The sequence below is a fragment of the Arachis ipaensis genome, chromosome B4 (genome assembly GCF_059453495.1).
Source record: "Arachis ipaensis isolate K30076 ecotype BB chromosome B4, ASM5945349v1, whole genome shotgun sequence".
Classification (NCBI taxonomy): Eukaryota; Viridiplantae; Streptophyta; class Magnoliopsida; order Fabales; family Fabaceae; genus Arachis; species Arachis ipaensis.
The window spans coordinates 125040130-125067209 of NC_142439.1; the positions used below are offsets into that span (position 1 = coordinate 125040130).

The 27080-nt window shown below is 35.0% G+C and overlaps 2 protein-coding genes across 3 annotated transcripts; one reads left to right on the top strand and one right to left on the bottom strand.

The window, feature by feature from the left end:
* Positions 1 to 3167: 3167 nt before the first annotated feature.
* Positions 3168 to 6053, top strand: LOC148569096 (uncharacterized). Its single transcript, XM_088484887.1, has 4 exons — positions 3168 to 3713; positions 3803 to 4551; positions 5545 to 5650; positions 5796 to 6053. The coding sequence occupies exons 1-4, from the start codon at positions 3168 to 3170 to the stop codon at positions 6051 to 6053; spliced, it is 1659 nt and encodes a 552-aa protein (XP_088341013.1).
* Positions 6054 to 19829: 13776 nt separating this feature from the next.
* On the bottom strand, positions 19830 to 24043 carry LOC107639710 (uncharacterized). Of its 2 annotated transcripts, none has more exons than XM_016343278.3 (2): positions 23561 to 24043; positions 19830 to 21352 (listed from the first exon to the last, which is right to left on the bottom strand). In XM_016343278.3, the coding sequence occupies exon 2, from the start codon at positions 21350 to 21352 to the stop codon at positions 20081 to 20083; it is 1272 nt and encodes a 423-aa protein (XP_016198764.1). In that variant the 5' UTR covers positions 23561 to 24043; the 3' UTR covers positions 19830 to 20080. The 2 variants fall into 2 exon arrangements, with proteins under 2 accessions (XP_016198764.1, XP_020977258.1); XM_021121599.2 differs by lacking the exon at positions 23561 to 24043 and adding an exon at positions 21449 to 21478.
* Positions 24044 to 27080: the final 3037 nt, after the last annotated feature.

Genomic DNA, 27080 nt, shown 5'->3' on the forward strand with positions numbered 1-27080 from the left:
AAAAGTTAGTTAGTTAGTTGAAACAAATTTTGAAAAGATAAGAAGTTAGGAGGTTAGAAAAGATATTTTGAAATCAACTTTTTGAAAGAGATAAGATAAGAAGATATTTTTGAAAAGATATGATTGAAATTAGTTTTGAAAAAGATTTGATTTTTAAAATCACAATTAATGACTTGATTCACAAGAAATCACAAGGTATGATTCTAGAACTTAAAGTTTGAATCTTTCTTAATAAGCAAATAACAAACTTGAAATTTTTTGAATCAAAACATTAATTGTTATTGTTATTTTCGAAAATTTGATATAAAAATAAGAAAAAGATTTTTGAAAAAACATTTTTAGAATTTTTCGAAAATAACTAAGAAAAATGAAAAAGATTTGATTTTTGAAAAAGATTTTGAAAAAGATAAGATTTTTAAATTGAAAATTTGATTTGACTCATAAAAATAACTGGATTTTAAAAATTTTTGAGAAAGTCAAATCTAATTTTCGAAATTTTAAGAGAGAAAAAGGGGAAGATATTTTTTTGATTTTTTGAATTTTTATGATGAGAGAGAAAAACATGGGAATGATGCAATGCATGAAATTTTTAGATCAAAACAATGAATGCATGCAAGAATGCTATGAATGTCAAGATGAATACCAAGAACACTTTGAAGATCATGATGAACATCAAGAACATATTTTTGAAAATTTTATATGCAAAGAAAATATGCAAGACACCAAACTTAGAATTCTTTAATGCTTAGACACTAAGAATTCAAGAATGCATATGAAAAACAAGAAAAGACACAAAACATGCAAATGCAAAGATCAAACAAGAAGACTTACCAAGAACAACTTGAAGATCATGAAGAACACTATGAATGCATGAAAATTTTCGAAAAATGCAAGATGAGTATGCAATTGACACCAAACTTATAACATGACTCAAGACTCAAACAAGAAACACAAAAATATTTTTGATTTTTATGATTTTATGATTTTTTTTTTGTATTTTCTTTAAAATTTTTTTTTTTCGAAAATCATTTTGAGAAAGAAAAATAAGGATTCCAAAATTTTTAATATGAATTCCAGGAATCTTATGCTCTTTAGTCTAAAGCTCCAATCAAAGGGTCAGACATGGCTTAATAGCCAGCTAAGCTTTAGTATGTAACTCAGACATGACACGCCTAACATGCCCTATAGAGGAATTAGACATGGCTTTATAGCCAGCCAGGCTTCAACATGCTTCATGAAACACTAGAATTCATTCTTAAAAATTTTGAAGAAGAATATATTTTTGAAAATATTTTTTTTATTTTAAATTTTTTTTTTCGAAAACAAAGGAGAACATTTTGAAAGATTTTTGAAAATTTTTTTTGAAAATAAAACAAAAAGAAAATTACCTAATCTGAGCAACAAGATGAACCGTCAGTTTTCCAAACTCGAACAATCCCCGGCAACGGCGCCAAAAACTTGGTGCACGAAATTGTGATCTCTGGTAATGGCTCCAAAAGCTTGGTGCTCTAATCTCAATTCATAATTTGTCACAACTTCGATACAACTAACCAGCAAGTGCACTGGGTCGTCCAAGTAATAAACCTTACGTGAGTAAGGGTCGATCCCACGGAGATTGTTGGTATGAAGCAAGCTATGGTCACCTTGTAAATCTCAGTCAGGCAGATATAAAACAGTTATGGAGTTTTCGAAAATAGATAATATAATAAGGATAGAAATACTTATGTAAATCATTGGTGAGAATTTCAGATAAGTGCATAGAGATGCTTTCGTTCCTCTGAACCTCTGCTTTCCTGCTGTCTTCATCCAATCAGTCTTACTCCTTTCTATGGCTGGCTTTTTGTAAGGATGTCACCGGTGCCAATGGCTACTTTCAATCCTCTCGGGAAAATGGTCCAAATGCTCTGTCACAGCACGGCTAATCGTCTGGAGGCATCACCCTTGTCGATGGTTGCATCCTATTCCTCTCTGTGAAAATGGTCTGATGCGCTGTCACTGCATGGCTAATCATCTTTGAGGTTCTCGATCATACTGGAATAGAATTTACTATCCTTTTGCGTCTGTCACTACGCCTAGCACGTGCGAGTTTGAAGTTCGTCATAGTCATTCAATCCCAGAGTCCTACTCGGAATACCACAGACAAGGTTTAGACTTTCTGGACTCTCATGAATACCGCCATCAATCTAGCTTACACCACGAAGATTCTGATTAAGAGATCCAAGAGATAATCATTCAATCTAAGGTAGAACAGAAGTGGTTGTCAGGCACGCGTTCATAGGGAATGATGATGATTGTCATGTTCATCACATTCAGGTTGAAGTGCGAATGAATATCTTAGAAGCGGAATAAGTTGTATTGAATAGAAAAACAGTAGTACTTTGCATTAATCTTTGAGGAACAGCAGAGCTCCACACCTTAATCTATGGAGTGTAGAAACTCTACCGTTGAAAATACATAAGTGATGGAGTTCATTGGTCTCGGCCCCAGAGGGGAACCGGAGCAACCAAGCCTGTGAATACAATGATAAAAAGTTCTATTTATAATAAACTAGTCACTAGGGTTTACAGAAGTAAGTAATTGATGCATAAATCCACTTCCGGGGCCCACTTGGTGTGTGCTTGGGCTGAGCATGAATGTTACACGTGCAGAGGTCATTCTTGGAGTTGAACGCCAGCTTTTGTGCCATTTTGGGCGTTGAACTCCACTTTGCAACTTGTTTCTGGCGCTGGACGCCATAATTGGGCAGAGAACTGGCGTTGAACGCCAGTTCGTATTGTCTAAACTTGGGCAAAGTATGGACTATTATATATTGCTGGAAAGACCTGGATGTCTACTTTCCAACGCAATTGGAAGCGCGCCATTTTGAGTTCTGTAGCTCCAGAAAATCCATTTTGAGTGCAGGGAGGTCAGAATCCAACAGCATCAGCAGTTCTTCTTCAACCTCTGAATCTGATTTTTGCTCAAGTCCCTCAATTTCAACCAGAAAATACATGAAATCACAGAAAAATACACAAACTCATAGTAAAGTCCAGAAATATGAATTTAACATAAAAACTAATGAAAACATCCCTAAAAGTAACTAGATTCCACTAAAAATATACTAAAAATAATGCCAAAAAGCGTATAAATTATCTGCTCATCATTCATGCAGTTTAATTGATAGAGCTATGGTTAGTGTAGAATGGCTGGAAGAGTTCCCTGAGACCTGGTTAAGAGGCGAACCAAGGGACTTGTCAGATCACTACCCTATTATTGTCGAAGATAAGAGGATGAGGGGAGATCCTAGGCCTTTTCAAAGCCTAGAGTCATGGTTTACACATGAAAGTTTTCTTAGAATGGTTAAGGAGGAATGGAGAGGGTTAGGGGAGTTGCAATTTACAGAAAAATTGAAGACATTGACGGGACCTTTGGGAAGATGGCATAAGGACAACTTTGGTGAGATGGACAAGAAGATCCTGAAGTTTGAGGAAGAGATCAAAAAGGTAGATGACATGGTAAGTAATGGAGTGTATGATGGAACTATGGAGGCTAGAAGGAAGGCATTAGTTACTTGTTGTGAGAGGTGGTATGTCAGGAAAGAAATTCACTGGAAGCAAATGTCACGGTCTCGGCAAGCAAAGGAAATGGACAGAAACACAAGATACTTTCACAATATAGCGTTGGCAAGAAGGAGGAATAATTGGATTGATGCTCTGATAGTTAATGGCAGATTGGTTAGGAACCAAGATAGAATAAAAATAGCTATTAGAGAGTTTTATAAAGATCTATATCATCAAGGAAGTTCTCCTTTGTTGAGGTTCAGAGATGGTCTGGTGGAAAGATAGATGAGGAAGAATCTGTGACCTTGGAGGTGATGCCTTCGGCTGAGGAAATTAGAAAGGAAGTGTGGGATTGTGAGTCATCGAAGGCGCTAGGTTGTGATGGGTACAACATGAATTTTATTAAAAGGTGCTGGGATGAGATTGGGGCGGAATTTACGACAGCTGTGATAGGGTTCTTTCAGACATCCAGGTTACTGGCAGATTCCAATATTACGTGGGTGGCGCTGGCCCTTCAGAGTGCATTTGTGAAGGGTAGGAAAATTCATGATGGGACTCTCATAGCGTGTGAAACAGTGCACTGGCTTAAAAGGAGAAATAAGGAGGCAGCCATAATAAAGTTAGATTTTCAAAAAGCATATGACAGAGTCAAGTGGAGTTTTATGGATATTGTGCTGCAAAAGATGGGATTTGGGCATAGGTGGAGAGTGTGGGTTATGGAGTGTGTGACCACAACTTCTATGTTAGTCTTGATTAATGGTTCGCCATCTAAACCGTTTAAAATGGAAAGGGGTTTGAGACAAGGTGACCCGCTTTCTCCTTTCTTATTTGTGCTGGTTGTGGATGTTCTGCATAGAATGGTTGGTGAGGCAGTCAGGATCGGACGTATTTCTCCTTTGGTGGTTGGTCGAGATAGTGTGGAGCTATTACACCTTCAATTTGCTGATGACACTATTCTATTTTGCCCACCAGAAAACCAGACTATGAAGAATTACAAGCGGCTACTGCGATGGTTTGAGTTAATGTCAGGGATCAGTATTAATTTCGAAAAGTTCAGTCTGATTCCAATTAATTGTGAAGAGCAGTGGGTACAATGTATGTGTAGATTGTAGGATTGTAAGGAATATACCCTCCTTGTTAAGTACCTTGGAGTCCCTTTAGGAGCTAATCCAAGGCTGGTTAAGACCTGGAAGCCTATAATTGACAAGGTGGAAGACAAATTAAGCCTTTGGAAACCTAAGGTGCTAAATAAAGCGGGGAAGTTGATGCTTATCAAATCAGTCTTGAACAGCTTGCCAGTGTATTATTTGAGTTTATATAAGATGTCGAAGGCTGTTGCTGAGAAGTTGATTTCATTATAGAGAAGATTTCTATGGAGTAAGGAGGATGGGAGGAATGGTATGGCATTGGTGAGATGGGAGTTGGTGCAGGCCCCTAAGAAGTTAGGTAGGTTGGGAGTTGGAGTTGCCATAATTTGTAACACTGTACTGTTATTTAAGTGATGGTGGCGCTTTGCTAAAGAAGAGTGCCCATTGTGGAAGAAGGTGGTCTGTTCCTGTAATAATCTGAAGCCAAATGAGCTACTGTCCACTCAAGTGCTGCCCACTAGAGGAGGCCCATGGAATGATATTTGCCGTATACAAATTAAGGAACCACATCTAAGGGATAAGATGACTAAGGCCTGGCTATGGAGATTGGTGATGGACGACGGACTCGGTTTCGGAAGGATGTTTGGCTACATTGTGGATCCTTAAAAGATCGGTTCCACAGGCTCTTCTCTTTTTCAAACCAATGTGATTAGGTTATTGGGGAGTGTGGGTTTTGGGATGGGTTAGAATGGGTTTGGAACTTCCAATGGAGGCGAGAGCTATTTCAGTGGGAGTTAGACATTCTGAGTCAGCTGCATGAGGCTATGAGACCTGTGAGGCTAGCGAATAATATAGAGGATAGAGTTGTGTGAAAATATGATAGACTTGGTATCTTTTCGACTAAATCCTTTATGCAGGTGCTACAAGAAGGAATGCTATCAGAGGACGTTACCAGCTATAGCTTCACGAAGACGATATGGAAAGGGTTGGTTCCACCAAGGGTACGGTGGAGCTATTTGTTTGGTTTGTCCTGGTAGGCAGGGTGAATACCAAGGAACGGCTAAGTCGGTTCAGGATTCTTAGCTAGGACGATAAGAATTGTGTTTTATGTAATAAGGATGTTGAGCAAGTACATCACTTGTTTCTTGGCTGTGAATTTGCTTGGCAGATGTGGAGTGCTTGGATATCTGTGTTTGGCCGGCACTGGCCTTTTCTGGGGTTAGTGAAGGACCACTTCCTAAGTTGGACAGATGAGCCGCGTAGAAAAGAGGATCGAAAGCAGCGTTTGAGGTGCTTCTGTGCGATCATTTGGCACATTTGGATGGAGAGGAATAGGATGATATTTCAGAATAAAAGCAAAGGCGTAGAAAATATCATCAACATGACCATGCTTAGCTGCGACGAGTGGAGAGGCGTACATTCCTAGTGTTGTTGATAGCTATGCCGGAGATGACATGCATATTTCTTTTCTTTGGGTTATGGTACCTTTTGGAGTTGCCTGCGTGTTTATGTTGTTTGTTGCTATTTGCTCCACATTAGTGTGTTGAGTTCTTTTGCTTTCAAAAAAAAAGTATTATTTTTGTTCTTAACGTTTGAGGTAAGTTCTAAAATTGTATTTAACGTTTAAATCGTCCTATTTAAGTTTTTAACGTTTTAAAATTGGTTTAATATTGTATAGATCTGTTAACAGAATTGATGGCGAGCCAAAATTGAAACGATTTTAAAACGTTAAAAACTTAAATAGGATAAAAATATTGGAGACAAAAACTTTACTTTTTATTTAACATAATTTATATAAATAAATTATTTGAAAAATAATTTTACTCAGTTGTCCTAAAATGAAGTTGCATTACACAATTGTCTTCTTTTTTTTTTCTTTTTTTTTTTTAACTTATGAATATACCACGATTTAGTAGGATGAAAATATAATAAATTTTATTTCAAAAGCAATACTACTACTAAGTCTTAAGTATACACGGGGCCGGGACATTGCAACGATTTAGTAGTTAAATCCTTGTATGTTCATAAATTTTATGATGAAATTTAAAACTTACCTAAATACCATGATTTACATATTAAAAAAGAGGACAATTATGTAGTGCAACTTTATTTAAGACAAATGGATAAAATTATTTCTCAAATAACTTATTATTTAAATTATCTTGTGATTATCTAATCAGTATAACCACTGAACTATAATTACCTATTATTAAGATTATTTTTATTAAATTTTGTTAAAACTTAGCTTCAAATAAAATTATAATATATCAGTTTAAATTCGTGTAAGTTATAAAATTTTAGAATAATTATCCAAATTAATCCTTAAAATTTTTAAAATTAGACACTTTTAGTTTATCAGATTTTAAAATATACAAAATATTTTTTAATATTTACTTTAGTTGGACAAAAATTTTTTTTTCGGTTAACCATCATTGTTAGTGACTTAAAGAAAAAAATATATTGTCTAACAAAAATAAACGTTAAAAATCGTTTTGTGTATTTTAAAATCTGAAAATTAAAATGTTCGATTTTAAAAATTTCAAGAATTAGTTTAGATAATTACTCAAAATTTTATACTGAAATTAGTTTTGATATATGAAAAAAGTATGTCAAATAATTTTTAACTATACTACATAAACACAAAAAAAATCCACTATATAAAAGTACATATTTAGCATTCGTGAAAAAATTTAATTATTCCATTATGTCAAATTTGACTATTCTTTTATATTAATATTGATTATTCTGGTGATAATTATTTTATTAGAAAATTGTGTAAAATAATATATTTAATTATATGTAAATACAAGTAGATGATTATTTATTCCCATGAAATATTTTTGCATGTAAAGTATACAAATATATAATGACTAAATTTGTGATATACTTTTTATTTTGTTTGAGGTAAAATAAATATAATTAACAATAAATAATTTACTTAAGTGATTATTTTAATAAAAATATTTAATTTTATAATATTTATTTATTTACATTTACAATAATATTATTAATTTCTTTTAATTAATAAAAGAATATAAATCACGAAAAAACTAAGCATATATATTCAATATTAAGAATAATGTTAAAATTCCATGTATCATTTTAATTTATTTATTTTTAATTAAATTATCATATGATGAAAATGGGTTCATCTCAATTCAATCAACTATATTATCAATTATTTCATTTTTAGTGTATCTATATTACTCCTTAACAAAATATATTGTATATTATTTGATCATTTTTTTACATTGGAATACAATTTAATTGGCTACTGTGTATTCATAGTCAAAGTTAACCCAAGAAATAGTAACAGCGTTAAGGCTGCGTTTGTTTCTGTAGATAACAAAGAACATGATACTAAAACAAAGATTATAAAATAGAAATATTAAAAACTATTTTTTATATATTGTATTTAGGGGTATGCATGATTCGGCCCGGTTTGAAGATCCGGCCCGAATCTGAATATTTTAGGAGCTAATTTGTTGTGATTTTACCGGGTCTAGGGTCGGATAAGGTCTCAAAAATAGACTCGATCATTATTTTGGGTCGGGTCCAGGGCATAGCTTGGGTCACCCGAACTCGGCCCGGTGGCCTGATCATCATACACAATTAATATTTTGTGTTATTAGTGATGGATGATGACTATTCTTATGTGAGATTTAAGTATTGTAAACCTTAATAATTTGTGTTATTAGTCATTATATATAAGACTATAAGTTAATATTTTATATTTAAAATGCGTAAGACTTTAGATGTAACACCCTACTACATAGAGTTTTATGCTTAAGTCGTAGAACAGAGGTAGTGTGGTGTTACGGACCTGTAATCAGTTAATATATATATATAGTGAAAAGAGATAATATACTAGGAGCATTGAAAAACGAGTAAAACAAAATTGCAAAATAAAAAGCGCAACGCTCAAGAAATAGGATTACTTGCGTGCTAAGAAACCTAGAAGATAAGGATAAGAATAAGCGACAGAGTAAAAGAAGGCCAAGAATACAACATAACTAGCTCCTGACTCAGCCTGCGAAACCAAGGCTGGCCGGAGGATATATATAGGTATCCCAAAATACACAAAATACAAAATAAGATCTTATCTCTCTCTCAACCTCTATGAGGAGCAGAATAAACAAGTTTCTTGGAGAGCAAGCTAAGTACATAGGTACATATATATACAATCACAAAACCCAAAATAACCCAGGGACTACTCCACTTCAAAGATCCAGATGCCTAGCGAGGAGCCTCTCGACCTGCATCTAAAAACAACAATACAGTATGGGATGAGAATCGGAGGTTCTCAGCATGGTAAAGGTGCCACGCGTATAATAAATAAGGTTCTGGGAATGCCAGAGGCAATCCTAAGACTCCGTCATACAATTATAAAACTTAATTTCTAAGCAGAAGCCATAAATAGGGGTAGGTACTCTAAGCCTTCCTAAACTTACTCACTTTTAAACCTAACATCAACACCAACCTATTTTACCCTTCCTCTGTTCCTCCATCATCCATAATCCAGCAGAGACAAGCAACCAAAGAAGTTCACGCACAAGTAGAAACAGATAGTGCAAGTAGCAAGTATCACAGGTAGTAGGATGTATGTATTCAATTAGGCAAACCCAGGTAATGCATAGCAATCAAGTCTTATGGTTGTATGTATTCAATTAGGCAAACCCATGATGTATGCATGTTCTATGGCTGATGAGGCTCATCTGTCGGTTATCCAGCCAACCTGACAAGTCCGAAAACCTTAGACTGTCCCCCGTTGCGCATCCCATGAGTCTATGCATAGATTTCACAGTCATTCATCATTTAATCACTCAATGGGGGTATTCATACCCGGAAATTTATACGTGCCCGATCACCCTTACGACGTAGGGTCAACAGAGTATCGAGATTCATCCTAGAACACGCGGTGGCAAGTCACGGTTCTGTTACCCAGAAAAATTCGGATCTCAGATAACATCATTCATAAGCCATTTTATGTTCATAATCATTAGTTATCCATTCATTCAAGCCATGGCATCATAACTTCGTTTAATATTCATCTATTTTTCTTATAAATCCTCATATTTTTCCTTTTCTTCATTTCCAAGTTACCTTATTTTCCTAACTTCAACTAGCTACTGGACTTAGTACTATACCTTAAGTCTAGAAGGAAGAAAAATTGAGGTTTAGAAGTGAAGATCTGGTTTAAAACACCAAAAATCCAGTTTTGCAGCAAGTCGGGGCCACGCGTACGCGTGGGCCACGCTTACGCGTGGTAGTGTGAAAAAGTAGCACGCGCGCGCAGTCCCTTACCATGCGTACGCGTGGTCATGCAGGTTGGCTCATCACGTGCACGCATGGCTACTCGTGCATGCGTTGTTTGAAATGTCACGCCACGCGTACGCGTGGATGTACGTTTTTCCAAAACAAGGCAAATTGTCCATAAAGTTGCTAAACCAGAAGTTTATCACTTGCATAATACACTTTTTTACACCAAACTTCTATCGTCCATAACTTTCTCTACAAAATTCTATTTTTTACAAAATTTATATCGTTCAAAAGCTTGTAAAACCATCTTTTAGTTGAAACAAACCACATTTCCATCCAAAATTTAAAGAGCAAGTTGTGGACAACCAAAGTTCATCAAAAATCATTTTTTACCAAATTACACCCAAACCTCATTTTCACCAAATTCATATTCCTTACCCATAAAACCTGCACATTCATAACATATCAAGCCCCATTTCATTAATACTATCTACTAACACATCAATACTTACACCAATTCATAAAACTCATACATTATTCAAAAATCCACCCTTTCCAACCATAAGCTTCCATTTTAAAATTCATTAACCCATTTTCTCCATTCATTAATAACCACTCACAAATCACCTTTAACTAATTCAACAAGCCATAACCACCGAATTCCATTAACATATATCAACATCATCATCAACCCTTCATTAATAATTTCAAGAACACATATTCAAAAATACCAACAACTCATGCTCATAAATTCCAACACAAGCTCAATCATTAATTTATCCAACATCATCACAAAGCTAATCATTTAATACATTTCACCATTTCAACTTAACCTATGGTTCCCTAGCCTAAGTTTTCACAAAATCTTATATGTTAAACGCGCGAAACCTAAACCATACCTTAGCCGATCACTATCTTTAGTCCAAGGCAGCCACCCAAGTCACAGCACAGCCCTTCAAGCTCAAGGAAACCAGCCACAATCTAAGCTTCAATCACCACCAAGCCTCCAAATGCTCACTTTTCAATTCCAATGCTTGTATATAAACTTAATTCATACCTAATACACATATAAATTCCAAATTCAGATTTTACCTAATGAAATCAAAATTGAATTAAGGTTTAGGGAATCCTTACCGCTCCCACACGCGTAGCAACTCAAACCCAGTAAGCTCCGCAAGCTAAATCGAACCTAGAACACCAAATTGGCAAAATCTCACTATAGGGTTTCAATTCAAGAATAGAAAAGGAGGTAGAAAATCTGATATGGAATTGGAGCTTACCAATGAAATTGATTCGACAGAATTGTAGAGCTCGACGCGCTGGACACGTGGCCACGAACGGTGCGGCGATCGGAGCTCAAACGGGGAAGTTATGGTGGTTGGAAGGTTTGGTGAGGGTTAAGGAGCTCTCTTCCTCCCCAAATGTGTTCGTTGGTGTTGTTGCTGAATGGGGGAAGAAGGAGCTTCTGCTTCCTTTAAGTTATGGGCCCGGTTGGACCCACGGGCCTGGTTTGGGTCCCGGTTCAACCGGTTCGGCTTTTCCAGTCCAATTTTGGGCCAAATTTTTCGAAATTGGTATCAAAATTCTCGTTTTGAGGAGATCTATCCTATTTTGATATTAGTTTTACATTTTTTTATTTTTCTAATTGAAATTCAATTTATTGACTAATTATTTACCGATTTAAGCGAGATTTACATTAGACTAATGCATAATATTGTGTTATTTGTATTGATTTAAATATTTGGTGTTATTAAACAATATCAGTATTGATTATGGTTATGTTTTAATTTTAGAGAAGAGTTGGTTCTTGTTATATTTTTCTAAGTAAAATTTACCATGTCAAATAATGGTTGGAGTCTTAGAAATTTAGATATTTTCACATGCTAGCTTACAAGAAGGTATCAAGGTAATATAATGTTAATGGCCCAGTTTTTACCCGGTATAATCGTGACCCAAAAGTGTATAGGTTTCATCAGGTCTAGGACCGGGTTCAGGTCTAACAAATAGGCCCGGTATATATTTTGGGTCGGGTCTGGGTCACATAAAACCCGGTTTCATCCGACCCATGCACACCCCTAATTGTATCTAAATATAATGTATAAAATATTAATGTAATATCTAATATTATGTTTGAATACACATGGATAAGACTAAAATATTATGCAAAATGACTAAAATAGATATACCTCTCATACCTTCTCTCTCTCTCTCTCTCTCTCTCTATCTCTCATGTCTAACCATTCCCCCAATTATTGAAGGACGATAAAAAAATAATACATGCTATACTTGCTAAATTCTGCTTTTGTCAATTCAGTCTTTTTTACCAACTCAATATTCAAAAGATTTTGGATACAATTTATTTTCGTATTTCTTTAATTTTTTATTTATCTGCTTCCGAATTTTTTATTATGTAAATTGGGAGATTCAATAGGTATTAAATTTAGTATTTTTACTCCAATTGAAAGAAGAAGAAGAACACAATGAAAGAAGAAAAACACAGAAATAAAAAAAGAGAAGAGTATCTCAGAACCTTTGAGAACGACGATGCATGAAGAATCCCAAATTATGATTTTTTTTCTTTTTAAAAAAGTGGTAATTATCTATGGATAAAAAGAAACAAATTTTCATTAAAAATCCGTGTCTACTCTCCCAAATCTCGTATTCATTATTGTCCTTCATTGAAAAGTAGACAAAAAAAAAAAAAAAACTGTCCTCGAAACACTATCTCTCTATCTAAACAATTTTTAGATATTTACTATCTATATCTCTCTGTCATGTCCACAAAAACAACTGCAGGCTAAAGTCACACACATACGGTAACTACTCTTTGATTGACGTGATCCGCTTTTTCATATGTCTCTCATGCAATATGATATACACGTATAAGTCTGATTGTGAAAAAAAAATCTATAACTCTATATCAATTAACATCGAAATTTTTTTTAAATAAATATTTTAATTATTTTATTTATTGAAATAAGTATTTTGGACATTATTTATATTTATAGGTCACATTACATATTTTGTTTAATGTGTAAATGAAATGATTATATATATTTCTCATTTACATGCTACAAGAATATGGTCGATTAGCTACCACAAAAAGAGTTGTAAAATCGTCGTTAATCCGACGCAAAATATAATTTGTGACGGATTAGCTACCACCTAGCTACTAATGCTTTCCTCGCTGATTACAAGTCGCAAATCAGTGAGGCAAACACAACAGTCGCTAATTCATCGGAAAATTTTTTTGCTACCGAATAGATAGTCGCAAATCCATCACCAAAGTAAAAGCTAATTCCATTGAAGAAATAGACTAAACGGTAGTCGCTAATTAGCGACACACTCTACTGCAGCAGACTCATCGCTAAATGCAAGCTAACTTCGTAGACAAAATGGAATGATTAGTTGACGCTAATTCGAGAGGAATTTTTCCGAACCTAACTCGTCGCAAGTTGTCCGCTAATATGATCACAAATCTGTCACATTTTGTAGCAAATCTATAGCTAATCTTTAAAAATCCTTAATCAAATTTGTAGGAATTTTGTCGCTAAACCAAAGCTATTCGAAATGAGAAAGTAGAGTTATGAAATAGTCGCTAATTTGCTAGGAAATAATCTGCAGTCAATTAGTTGTAATACTATCGCAAAATGTCATCGCAAATTCCTTTTAAACTAGTAACAAATCGATAAGTATCTCGCATTACAAGAAAAACTGGGTTTTGCTATGCTTTTAAAGCATTCCAAATATGCAAAAAGTATAGCGATAAACGTGCCAATTGAGTTAGTGTTAGCTACACTTCGAAAGTGTGCCAATAGGAGACATAGCCACGCTTTTGAAGGGAGAAAATAACGATAATAGAATTTTCAAATTTTGATTTAAAGCATTAGAAATAATGCTTATACGCAATTTTTTATTTGAAATAATAAAAAAAAGTTCTTATAGGTACGTTTTAAATTTTTGAAATTAAATGCTTTTTTATTTTTTGAGTTACTATTTTTTTCTTTTGTTTTCAAATTTTCATTTTGATTTTTTTAAAAAGAATTTAAATTTTAAAAAATATTTTATAAGGTAGATAAGATTTTTTTTAAAAAAATACGAAAATATTTATGTAAATATCAATGATCTTATATTAAAATAAATAAATTAAAATCATTTGTATTACTTTTTTAATGATTTTTTTCATAAATTTTCCATGGATGTATATAGTGGTTAGTGATTAGTAGCAACATGGGACTAATATTTTTTCTGATAAATTAGTAACAACATGAAATAAGCGAGAAAAGTATATCAGTTGTTAAACAGTCGCTAATTCCTCACTAAATAAGCTTTTGATTAGTGACTCAATTGCGACTAGTTACTTATAAAATTTTCTTGATCAGTTTTGGATTTGTTATAACTCTGCGACGGATTTCCAACGAGATTAGCGATTAATTTGCTACAAAATAGGTAGGATATAGCTTTTACTTTGCGACAAGATTGCATTTGCCAAGTCGCTCGCTAAATTAAACTTGCGACAACTTAGCGACAAATGTATTTCGCCCGCTAATCAGCGACTTGAAATTAGCGAACAAACTGTGTCAGTTGTTAAACGGTCGCAAATTTCTCACTACTTAGGTCCTAGGCGCTCAATATCCGTATTTTCACTTTAGCGACTAATTAGCGAGGAACAGTTCCTTAGCTAAATTATTTATCTGTTGTGACGAGTTAGCGACGACTATTTTCTGTCGCTACTCTTATTTTGAATTTTACAATATTATGCGACAAATTAGCGAGAAACTAGTTGCTCGCTAAAAAATAAAAACTTTGGTGACAAATTAGCTAGGAAATTATCCATCGCAAAATGCATTTCAATTCTTCGTGACGGATTAGCTAGGAACGTTGTTCCTCACTAATTAGCCATTTCGCACAAAGTTTATTTAGCGACGAACTAGTGTGTGAATTGTTTCTCGCTAATTGTATATCAAACACTTGCGATGGAATAGTGACAATAATTTCACTCGTTACTTTACCTTTATTCGATTGAACCCCTAAGTGACTGATTTGCTAGAACATTGTCACTCGCTAATTAATTTGTGACAAATTAGTGAGGAAATTTTCCCCGCTCTTTTTTTAGCCACAAAAGTCAATCTGCGAGAAACAAACTTACTCGTAAATCTCTCGCTAATCAGTTGCTTTTCTCAAGTTCAGGTATTTTGTGACCGCTCATTAATTTTGTCGTTAGTGCGTCACTAATTCCTCGCAAGTTAGTGACGGATTAGTGACAAAACATATTTCTCGCAAAAATTCGTCGCTAATTTGTGAAATTCTTGTAGTGACAGAATAAACGAGATACATTCATAAGTGTAAACGAGATATGTATATTATTATAAAAAAATTACGATTAAAATAATTCAATTTTTTAATACTTAAAAAGAGTATATAAAAATTTTATTTAAATTTATTCTCAAATTTGTAACGGCTACAAGGAATATTCAACTTCTAGTCTTTTTAATTTGATTTCTTCTTCCATCACTTATTTAAATTTCTCGTTTATTGATTTTCTCCTCCTACTATTACTGCACTAAAAAAAATTAAAATATTAGATTAATGTAGAGACTCATGTTCTTTGCTCTTTTAGGTAACTGTTTCAAATTTTTGTACTCCCTCATACTCTCGCTTTTCGCGCTTTCAGATCCTTTTTAGAAAATAGTGGGCAATTTCAAATTTAATTTACTAATAAAAATAAATTTAAAAAGAAAATAATCGTCGTAGGTGTTCTGTCAAGTATACTCCGAGTTATAGCTCATCGCTGTTAGAGGGTGAATGCTTCAACACTTCTTGGACAATAGTACTGGATAATCCCTGGAGCTCGAGCACGATCGTGAAACCTGCAAAAAGGACTCCAATGCCCAAGTCAATAGTATATTTATTAGAGTGTAAAACAGAAACGAAAATACTAGGATTGTAATTTGTATTCTCGATCTGTCCTTTTTGTTTAGTTAATGCTACTATTTATTGTTGTTTAGAGTAATCAATCTCTCACCGCCATCTCCGTTCTTTGGGGGAGACAATTATTTATTTTGAAAATATTGAAAAAGAATCCGAGATAGAACCTTATCTATCCGAAGTATAAGGGTTATGGAACACAACCCCAAGCTTGACTTGCTAAATTGTTGTTAGCAAGTTGAGATTTCTTTACAGTCTTATACCTCATAATAGTGTTTTATCTTTATTGAGCCCACAAGCTCAATGTGCACCGTTTTAGTAAGCAGGGCAAGCTTGGTTTTGTTTGTTTTACTATTTTTGGAATACAAAAAGGCGTGGGCCTTGTAATAAATTCTTGTGCGGTTATTTCGAGAAGATCACCACCACCTATCACCATGGTAGTGAACAGTTTTCTAATCCAACCGTTAGTTTAATGGGAGTTCATAAAGTGGTGTTATTTGTTTCTTTATTACCATTTTTCCTTTGGAAAGAGACACGAATTATCTACTAGACTTTGTTTGAAGCTAAAAAGGACATGACTTCAAAAGGTTAGTAGTTCTTTGCCTTTTTTTTTGTTTTTTCGGTGATGGTGATGGTCTAGAATCAATCAAAAACAAGAATCAATTCGTTAGTAGTATAGTCCAAACTAACAACAAACTCTCACAATTAAATGTTAAATTCAAAACAAATATAAATCGAGAGTACTTAAACCTCGGGTCATCTTCTCTAGGAGTTGCAATTAAGTGTACTATTATTGGCTATGGAGAAATGGGGATTGGATGATTGCAAGAGAGGCAAGAAATGTAAATAGCAAGAGAGTAAATGATCATGCAAGAAATAAAAAGGACTCTTTGTGAGAATTGGGTAATCAAGGATTCCTATCCTAGTTATGGACCACAAACATGATAATTATGTGGAATCAATCCCAATTAGTCAATCCTACTTGAGAATTAGTCAAAAGGACATAATTGATTCCAATCCCTAAGTCCTAGTCAAAAGGGCATAATTGATTCAAATCCCTAAGTCCTAGTCAACACTAAGGATCACTTAGAGTCAAGGGAAACCAAACCAATTAATAATCCTCACATAATGCGGAATGGACATCCACAACTCAGTTCCACCCAAACACCCAATTTTTCAACCAAGAGTGTGAAAAACTTAACATGCAAGAAACTAAGAGTCAAAGCAATAAAATGCAAGGAAAGAAAACTTCAAATGCAAGAAATCTCTTGGCAAGTAATTGAGAGCTAAGGTTACCTATCCTAGACGTTGACCACAAACACATGATGATTATGAAGAGTTAATCCTACTTAGTCAACTCTAACATTGAGGATAAGTCAAATAGGTATAGTTGATTTCAATCTATAAGTCCTATGTCAAACTAAGGGTCACATAGAGTCAATGGAGACCAAATCAACTAACTACTCTAATGTATCAAACAAGATGGACATCAATGACTCAAGGATCACCAAAGTCATCAATTCCAAGCCAAGAGTGAAGAAAAACTAAGTAAAAACTAAGCCAAGCATTTTATCAAACACTTGGTGTGCATGAAAATAAAATATCATTAAATTGCAATGAAAATAAATTCTAAAGCTACCAAAACAAGAAAATCATAATAACAACTAAAGAAAGCAAGAATTAACATGAAAACATAAAATTGTATTAAATAAAATAAATTAACAAAGAGTGTTCATAACATAAAAGTGACAAAATAAAGAAAATAACAAGAGAAATGAAGAAGAACAAGACAAAAGAACATGAAAACATAAAGAAATCTACACTAAAATAAGAATTAAAGACTGAAATTAAAGGAAATTAAACTAAACCTAACCTAATTCTAGAGAGAGGGGAGAGCTTCTCTCTCTAGAAACTAAGAGAAAAAGCATAGAAAACCTAAACCTAATTGCCCCCCTTCATCCTTCTTCACTTTGGCTTGAAATAGCTTCAGAAATGAGCTGGATTGGGCTTTGGAAGCCCAAAAATCGCCCCCAGCGATTTCCATTAATGACTTCACGTGCATGCAGTCGTGCGTATGCACAACTTACGGTGCGTACGCATATTTGCGCAAAATTTCCATTGTGCATACGCATCCTTGCACGAAGTCACCGTTGTGCATACGCACGCATCACTGTGCGTACGCATCTTTGCAGCAGCTTCCAAACTCCATTTTCTTCATGATTTCTCCCCTTTTGAATGCTCTTTCTTCACTTTTTCAACCCAAACTTGCCTTGAAAACCTGAAATCACTTGACAAATACATCAAGGCACCAAATGGGATCAAAGTGAATAAAATTTAGCAATAAAAAGGTCTAAAGAACATGTTTTCACTTTCAAGCACAAATTAGGAAGACATCATGAAACTATGCTATTTCAATGGATAAATGGAAGAAAAGTCAATGAAATACACCTAATTAAAGCAAATAAATACCATAAAATGTGGATTCATCACATCCCCACACTTAAACAATAGCATGTCCTCATGCTATACCAAAGGAAGACAAGAAGGGGAATCAACAATTATTCAATCTATCTATATATATGTAACCATACTATCTAACTATCTATATGTATATAATTAGTCCAAATAAATCAATTTCCAAGAAAACATCTATATACAACCAAGGGCTAAAGCAATTATAACCAAATCCTATTCACAATTGAATTGAGTCATATAAAAGAATTTAAGTAAACTTGCAAGATAAGCAATGATCATAGGTGGAAATATGGAATTGAGTGATTGAACCCTCACCGGATATGTGTATGCACTCTAGTCGCTCAAAAGTGTTTAGGGTCAATCCACTCAATTCTCCTCTAATCATGCTTTCTAAAGTTTGTTCTTCATCTAACCAATCAACAAAAATTTAATGTACATATGCAAAAATCATGAGGTCTTTTTAAGGTTGTAATGGGGCTAAGGGTAAAGGTAAAGGATATACATATGGCTAAGTGAGCTTGCATTTAAATCTTTGATTAACCTAAGTTCTCACTAACACATACATACCCTATAAAATTCTAATATCAAACTTAGCTACCCAAAATCTCACTTTTACATATATACACACACTCATGTATCAAATTCAATTCATAACATATGCATTGATTTTTTTTTCATTCTTCTTTTTTTCTTTTTCTTTTTGTTTTTTCTTTCTTTTTTTTCCAAGAACATAATATATATACCAACTCATCAATGCATATGGTTTTTATAATATTACATAAATATGCACCTAAATTTCCAAGACTTTTCAACAAGAATAAAGTACCTATTCATCAACCAAAGTTCTCACATTTTCCCCACACTTAAACATCACACATTCTCACTAACTTATGCTACTCAAAGATTCAAATAGGATAATTAATTGTTTTTCGCTTAAGGTTAATGATGTGGCAAAATAAAGAACAAAAAGAGGGCATTCATAAGCTCAAAGTGGCAAACAAATGTGAATGAAATGGTAGGCTAGGCTATTTGGGTTAAGTGAGCTATAACGAAATAATGGCCTCAATCACATAAATATACATTAAACAATGGATATATAGGATTAAACAAACCCAAGATTGCAATCATAGAGAAGAGCAACATACAAGAATGAAATAAGTGGTTAAATGATGTAACCACACAATAAGGCTCAAAAACTCACATGTTGTATGTTCTTTAACTCAAAAACCATATTCCACAATGTATAAATCATGCAAGTTTCAAAAGATTTCAGCTCAATTCAATTTGAATTTCAATGCCCTATATAAAGAGTAAGCTTCTTGGAAATTTCATTAATTGACTAACATTTATTCTATATATGTATATAGTGTGATTGGATGAAAAAGGTCAAAAATCCTAAGTTTAATTCCTAATTTCAATCAAACCAAAATAGCAAGTATATAGGAAATCAAACTAGGTGCAATCATCACGTCATTCCCAAATCACAATCAAGACTAAAAAAAAAACAAAAAAAAAAAAAAAACATATGTACAAGCCAAAATTAAGAGCAAAATATCAAAATATGCATAACTACTATATAATATTAAGTTATGTACAAGCAAAATCAAAAAGTGCAATAAACTAAACTAAGAAGCTTCTCAAGAGGATAAAATATATACAAAGCAACTAAAAAGCATAATAATAATAAAAACTAAACTACAAGTGTTTGAAAATGAAATTGTCACCCAAAATATGCTTGTTGAAGGACAACCTCCCCACACTTAAGATGTAGCACCGTCCTCGGTGCTCAGATCAAGCGGAGTGGAAAGACTTGTCACTATCATCGGCTCCTGTGTCTGCTGGTGGGTCTCGGGCCTCCTCAGAACGCTCGGGTAGAGTGTCAAGCTCAGGTGGAATGTCAACACCGCCGGAGAGAATAAGCCTCCTCAAATGCTCATAATGTCGCTGGCTGCGACGCTCTAGCTGTTCAAAACGTCGCTGGTTGCGACGCTCTGAACTGGCTATGTCGTCAGACAACTGGTGGATCAGGCTGAAGAGTGGCTGTAGGACTGCTGGTGGTGCTGCATCGGTAGGTGCTGAAGCTGAAGGGACTGATGTGGAAGGTCTCGCCTCTGTAGAAGGTGCTGGTGTCCGTCTGCTGCGTCGTCCAAGTGCTAGCTCAAGTCCTGGCCAATCGCCATGTGGAATGATCTTCTTATGGCCAGCGACTGTTGGTCTCTGATCAGTAGTCATCCAAAGAACCCCAGCCTCCGTGGCTAGCTGAGTAATCAAGCACGGGAAGGCTAGGTTGCCCATATAGTGAGCCCGCCCCATGGACCGTCTAATGTGCCGTGGAAGGTGTAACTCACGGCCCTCCAAGACACACCAGACCATAACAGCCATATCTGCAGTAACCCTTGTCTCATGGGTGCTTGGCATCACATAGTTGGACAGCAGCTGCTGCCAAATACGGGCCTCATATGTCAAAGAACCGACACGGATACCCAAGGGAGTCGTCTTATCAGCACCATATATCCACTGACTCCCAGGCTCAGCAATCACAGCTAAGACTTGGTCCCAATCAAAAGTCTTCATGTGCCTCCCACCTTCAGCCTCTTCATATGCATCTTTACCACTCGGTCCAAGCTCAAGGTGGAGGGCATGCTTAATCGCCTCCTCAGTGACCAGAATCTGCTGGCCTCTCAGGTAAACTGCATCAAGGGCCCCATTGAAGTAGTTCGCATAAAATTCCTTGACCCATGATTCATTCACCGTTGGAAGCTCCTGACCTAGGAAATTCCAACCCCGCTGAGCAATCCGATCATCAGTATACTGGCTCAACTCATCCGGGATATGGAGTTCCCGCTCAACATGTAAGTTCCTTTTTTGGAATGTTTCAAACTTCCGCTCCGAATACGCATTGCTGAACTTATGTTTATTAGTGGGAGGTGTATTCTGAGCTTCTCTGTCACTCCCACTGATACGCCTTGCATAGAATGCAGCATCATTGGTATCAGCAGACTGAGAAGTCCGCTTTCTTTTTCCGGAGCTTGTGGCCTTACCCTTCCCTTTTCTATCAGCCATCTGCAAAACAAGAAGGGAAATGGGGATATGAACATAATCTAGAGGCACACAATCAAGGAAGTATGATAAATAGATAACAAGCAGAAACTGCATCACCTAGCAACATATAACAGAAGTGAACAGAAAATGGAAATTGAATGGAAGCATACATGAGAATCAAATCAAATCAAACAAAAGCAACTTCCAATCAAATTCAGGACATGAGGAAAGCTAACTTGCTTGTTTATCGAAGAATAAAAGAAGGAAGGAACATTGTTACTATGCACAAAGAGAAAGAAAATAGTTAAAAGTTAAAAGTTAATGTTAGTTGAGAAATAAAAAGGAAAGTTAAAAGTTAAAAGTTATGTTAGTAAAAAGGAAAATGGTTAATTGAAAGGTAAAGAAATGTTAAAGGTGAGGTGAAGAAAAAGAAAAAGTTAGTTGAAAAAGAAAACAAAGGTTAAACGTTATGTAAAAAGAAAGAAAAAGTTAGTAAAAGAAGTGGAAGAAAAATCAAAAGTTAGGTGCATAATCACAAGTCCCTTAATTCCAAAAAGTTTTAAAAATGTCAAAACAAGCAAGTTTCTATTCACTTTTCAAAAGTTCAAGATGCCAAAACAAGTAATGCACATGTATGTGTAGAGCACATAATCAAATAAGTATTAATCACAAGCAATTGGCATAAGTTGAAATAATTTGGTGTTGGCAAGTCAAAACTTTAATGAACAATGCACATAAATGAAATTCAAACACCAAATTTCAATGAGGCATGAAGGTCACAAGGTTGAGATAAGAGTTGAAAATTTTATGCACTATGTGACTAAAGGTAATTTGGGCATAGAGAAAATGAATCAAATTAGCCACATAGGTAGAAGAAATCATCAAACTTGTGAAAGCAAGCAAATGGGGCTCAAATTCAAATGAAAACCAAGTTTATGGTCAATCTGAAAATTCACTTGAACTATTCAATGCATAGAAGTAAATCAGCATTATAAACAAGCAAAGAATGTTATAAGCATGACCAAAACTTGTAAACAAGTTCTTGAGGAATTTTCCAAAACCGTTTAGCAAACAAGATTCTATTGACACAGAATTTCGTCAAATAGAAGCTTGTTGCACCAAATAAAACAATGTTATTTAATGAAACATGGTTAGGAAAAATCCGGCAGCATTTCAGCGGTAAATTGACTATTTCCCAAACTCAATCAATCAATTCAGATTCCATATGAATGCAACAATTAAACACAAAAACCAGATGTGAATTCATATGAAATAAACATGTAAGCCAACAGACAGCAACAACAGCAGTGAACAATTCAGGCAAAACAAATAAGCAATGAACCCAAACAAACAGCATCAAGCAGCATGCTTTCTTTGAACAATGAACAAAAGTAATGGCCTAAAACACAGCACCAAATCAGCACAATGAATAAAAGTAATGGATTCAGGCAGCATGCTACTCATTGAGTTCAACTTGCAAATACCATTCCAAGACAATAACCATTCCACTTGCAAGCAGCATGGATTCAAGAAATTACTTATAACTAAATCCAACAATGAAATAAAACTTCAGCGGCAATCAAATTCAATTCATAACAGCCCTCAGCAAGAATCAAGCAACAAAAACATTATGCAGCATCAAGAAACCAATTGAGTACAAAGGCAAGGCATCACCAGCAACGGATACCCCAATTTCAGATAGAAATTCAGTTATTCCAAAACAGCAGCAGCTTCAGAAAGTACAATTAGCAAACAACATTTTGAACTCATCCAAACACTGGCAATCAGCAAGAACACAGCAGCAATCATAATTAACAGTGTGGTAAACATGAACAAGAATACAGTAGCAGTAAACAGCATATTTCCCAGGTTCAAGCAAGCAGCAAAAAGAATTCATATGACTTAACCAGTTCCACAAATTGAAATCATTGCAGTTCATATAATATGGACCAAGCAACAAGCAGAGCAGCACTTAGCAACAACAAACCAAGAGAAATTAATGAAACAGTAATACGTTCATAGCATAGTTCATCCAGGGTAGCATTCAGGGAAGAGATAGAATCATTTCGAACAGCAACAGTAAGCAAAACAAAACCTACATCCACTAACCACTCCAGATTCTCTAACAACCTAATCAACTAAACATACATAAACTAGCTAAATAAGCTAAACAAAATTAACTAGTAGTGATATAACAAACGAAACAGAATAAAAGAAAAATGGGGAAACCTGGAAAGAAGAAACGGAACAGGGGAGGGGAAGGCAAGCACTGGAAGGTGGAAGCGGCCGGCCAAAGTGGCGGCACCAGCGGTGATACTCATAGACTGAAGCGGCGAAGAAGAAGGGTAGCACCGCGTTGCAGGGATGAGAAACAGGGGAGACGCCCTGTTCTTACTGCTCGAAGGCAATCGAGAGAACAGGGGGAGGGGAATGGTGGTCGCGGTGAAGCGGAAGTGGGGACAACAGCTGTTAGAGGCCGCTGAGAGAGGAGAAAATGGCTGGCTACAGCGGAGGGTGACGGTGGGTGGCGACGTGGAGGCGCTGCGATGGTGGCTATTCTGAGAAGGGAGAAGAGGAAATGGAAGAGGAGGGTGGTGGCTTCTAGGCTTGGCGGAGGTGGTGATAGTCGAGACGATGAATGAAATGTGGATTGTGCGTGTGTACAAACGGTGCGAGCGCTACGAACAGGGGCCGTGTTTTTGAGTGTGCGTACGTACCAGGACCGTGCGTACGCACGAAATGTTTTTTTTTTTTTTAACATCACCCAACATCCTAATATTCATAGAAACAAAAATTAACAAAAATTTATAACTATTTACATTCAACTTTAAAATTACCAAGATTTTATTTTCCAAAACAAAATTTGTTAACTACTCACTTGAAATATGCACAAACAAAAACTACCAAAACTACTTTAACTATCCACAACTAATTAAAAACTTTAAAATTTCAATTCATGACACAAAGACAAATTCAAAAAAAATTACCAACTATTCAAAAATAGCAATTGAAAAACTAAAAATCTAAAAAGACAAGCTACCAATCAAGAGACATATTTACAAGAATGCAATAAAGGAGGAAAGTTAAAAAGTTTTACCATGGTGGGGTATCTTTCACCTAGCACTTCTATTTAGAGCCCTTAAGTTGGATTTTATTGAGAAGCTCTCATCAAAGAGGCTTGTGTTTCCATTGTTTCTTGAATTTCCACCCATGTTTGTAATTTCCATGGCTTTTGAGATTCCAAAGTTTGTACACCCAATCTTCTTGTGAATTCTCTTCATTCCATCTAGATGACAAATACTTGAAATTCTCAATCCCTATAACACAATAGCAACCAAACTCATAATGCAATGGGTGAGAATCCATAGGAGAAAAAGGAAATAAAAAAACAAAAGATAATAAGAAAAAGTAAGATAAACTCCTAAAATTAACAAAGACAAGCTACTAAGCAAAAGTAAACTATTCACATATTCACATAGTAACATATTCACAATGTCCATAAATGAGCAAGCAACATATGTACAATCAACAAAAAAAAAAAACAAAAAAAAAAAACTATTTACAATATTCAGATATGCACAATAGCCAATAACATACACCATTGCACCTCCCCGGCAACGGCGCCAAATTTGATGAGTGAGAATTTATGTCGGTTCGGAATCAATCAAAGACAAGAATCAATTCGTTGGTAGCATAGTCCAAACCAATAATGAACTCTCACAATCAAATGTTAAATTCAAAAAAAATATAAACCAATAGTACTTAAATCTCGGGTCGTCTTCCCTAGGATTTGCAATTAAGTGTACTATTATTGGCTATGGGGAAATGGGGATTGGATGATTGCAAGAGAGGCAAGAAATGTAAATAAAATGAGAGTAAATGATCATGCAAGAAATAAAAAGGACTCTTGGTGAGAATTGGGTAATCAAGGATTTCTATCCTAGTTATGGACCACAAACATGACAATTGTGTGGAATCAATCCCAATTAGTCAATCCTACTTGAGAATTAGTCAAAAGGACATAATTGATTCCAATCCCTAAGTCCTAATCAACACTAAGGGTCACTTAGATTCAAGGAAAATCAAACCAATTAACAATCCTCACACAATGCGAAATGGATATCCACAACTCAATTCCATCCAAACACCCAATTTCTCAACCAAGAATGTGAAAAACTTAACATGCAAGAAACTAAGAGTCAAAGCAATAAAATTCAAAGAAAGGAAACTTCAAATGCAAGAAATCTCTTGGCAAGTAATCGAGAGCTAAGGTTACCTATCCTAGACATTGACCATAAACACATGATGATTATGAAGAGTTAATCCTACTTAGTCAACTCTAACATCGAGGATAAGTCAAATAGGTATAGTTGATTTCAATCCATAAGTCCTATGTCAACACTAAGGGTCACATAGAGTCAATAGAGACCAAATCAACTAACTACTCTAATGTATCAAACAAGAATGGACATCAATGATTCAAGGATCACCAAAGTCATCAATTCCAAGCCAAGAGTGGAGAAAAACTAAGTAAAAATTAAGCCACGCATTTTATCAAATACTTGGTGTACATGAAAATAAAATAACATTAAATTGCAATGAAAATAAATTCTAAAGCTACCAAAGCAAGAAAATCATAATAACAACTAAAGAAAGCAAGAATTAACATGAAAACATAAAATTGCATTAAATAAAAGTAAAATTAACAAAGAGTGTTCATAACATAAAAGTGACAAAATAAAGGAAATAACAAGAGAAATGAAGAAGAACAAGACAAAGGAATATGAAAACATAAAGAAATCTACACTAAAATAAGAATTAAAGACTGAAATTAAAGGAAATTAAATTAAACCTAACCTAATTCTAGAGAGAGGGGGGAGCTTCTCTCTCTAGAAACTAAGAGAAAAGCATAGAAAACCTAAACCTAATTGCCCCCCCATCATCCTTCTTCACTTTGGCTTGAAATAGCTTCAGAAATGAGCTGGATTGGATTTTGGAAGCCCAAAAATTGTCCCCAGCGATTTGCCATTAATGACCTCACGTGCATGCAGTCGTGCGTACGCACAACTTACTGTGCATACGCATTTTTGCAGCAGCTTCCAAACTCCATTTTCTTCATGATTTTCCCCCTTTAAAATGTTCTTTCTTCACTTTTTTAACCCAAACTTGCCTTGAAAACTTGAAATCACTTGACAAATATATCAAGGCACCAAATGGGATCAAAGTGAATAAAATTTAGCAATAAAAAGGCCTAAAGAGCATGTTTTCACTTTCAAACACAAATTAGGAAGACATCATGAAACTATGCTATTTCAATGGATAAATGCAAGAAAAGTCAATGAAATCCACCTAATTAAAGCAAATAAATACCATGAAATGTGGATTCATCAGATGGCTAGAGATAAAGTGGTGGAGGTTAAAAAAAAAGACATATACAATTGGGTGCATGTTGATGTGAAGCATCATGCTTCGACTTACAATATTGCCGAGTCTTTGCATTAACTTAATTCTATAAGGTTGGTGAAAGATAATGCAATTGTTGGCATGGAGTTGCTTCCCTGTAGCAGCAAAGAAAGAGTCTGCGAGAGGAGGGGAAATTGGGCATACTTCTATCTATATACCCCTTGTCTGATGGTGCTACATTTGAAGTTTCCATTTTTAAAATTTGAGTGTAATGTTTTGACATAGTTAAACTGCGCCTCTTCCCAACTGCATCCAAATTCATGGGCTTTTTTAAGAGCATATGAGT

What these genes read in the sequence shown, in the direction of transcription:
- LOC107639710 (XM_016343278.3), bottom strand. Translation starts at nt 21,352, where the DNA reads ATGGCTGATAGAAAAGGGAAGGGTAAGGCCACAAGCTCCGGAAAAAGA.
- LOC148569096 (XM_088484887.1), top strand. Translation starts at nt 3,168, where the DNA reads ATGGTTAGTGTAGAATGGCTGGAAGAGTTCCCTGAGACCTGGTTAAGA. An exon ending in TGATAGTTAATGGCAGATTG is followed by an intron (nt 3,714 to 3,802) that starts GTTAGGAACCAA and finishes GTTGAGGTTCAG; the next exon opens with AGATGGTCTGGTGGAAAGAT. An exon ending in ACGGTGGAGCTATTTGTTTG is followed by an intron (nt 5,651 to 5,795) that starts GTTTGTCCTGGT and finishes TTTGCTTGGCAG; the next exon opens with ATGTGGAGTGCTTGGATATC.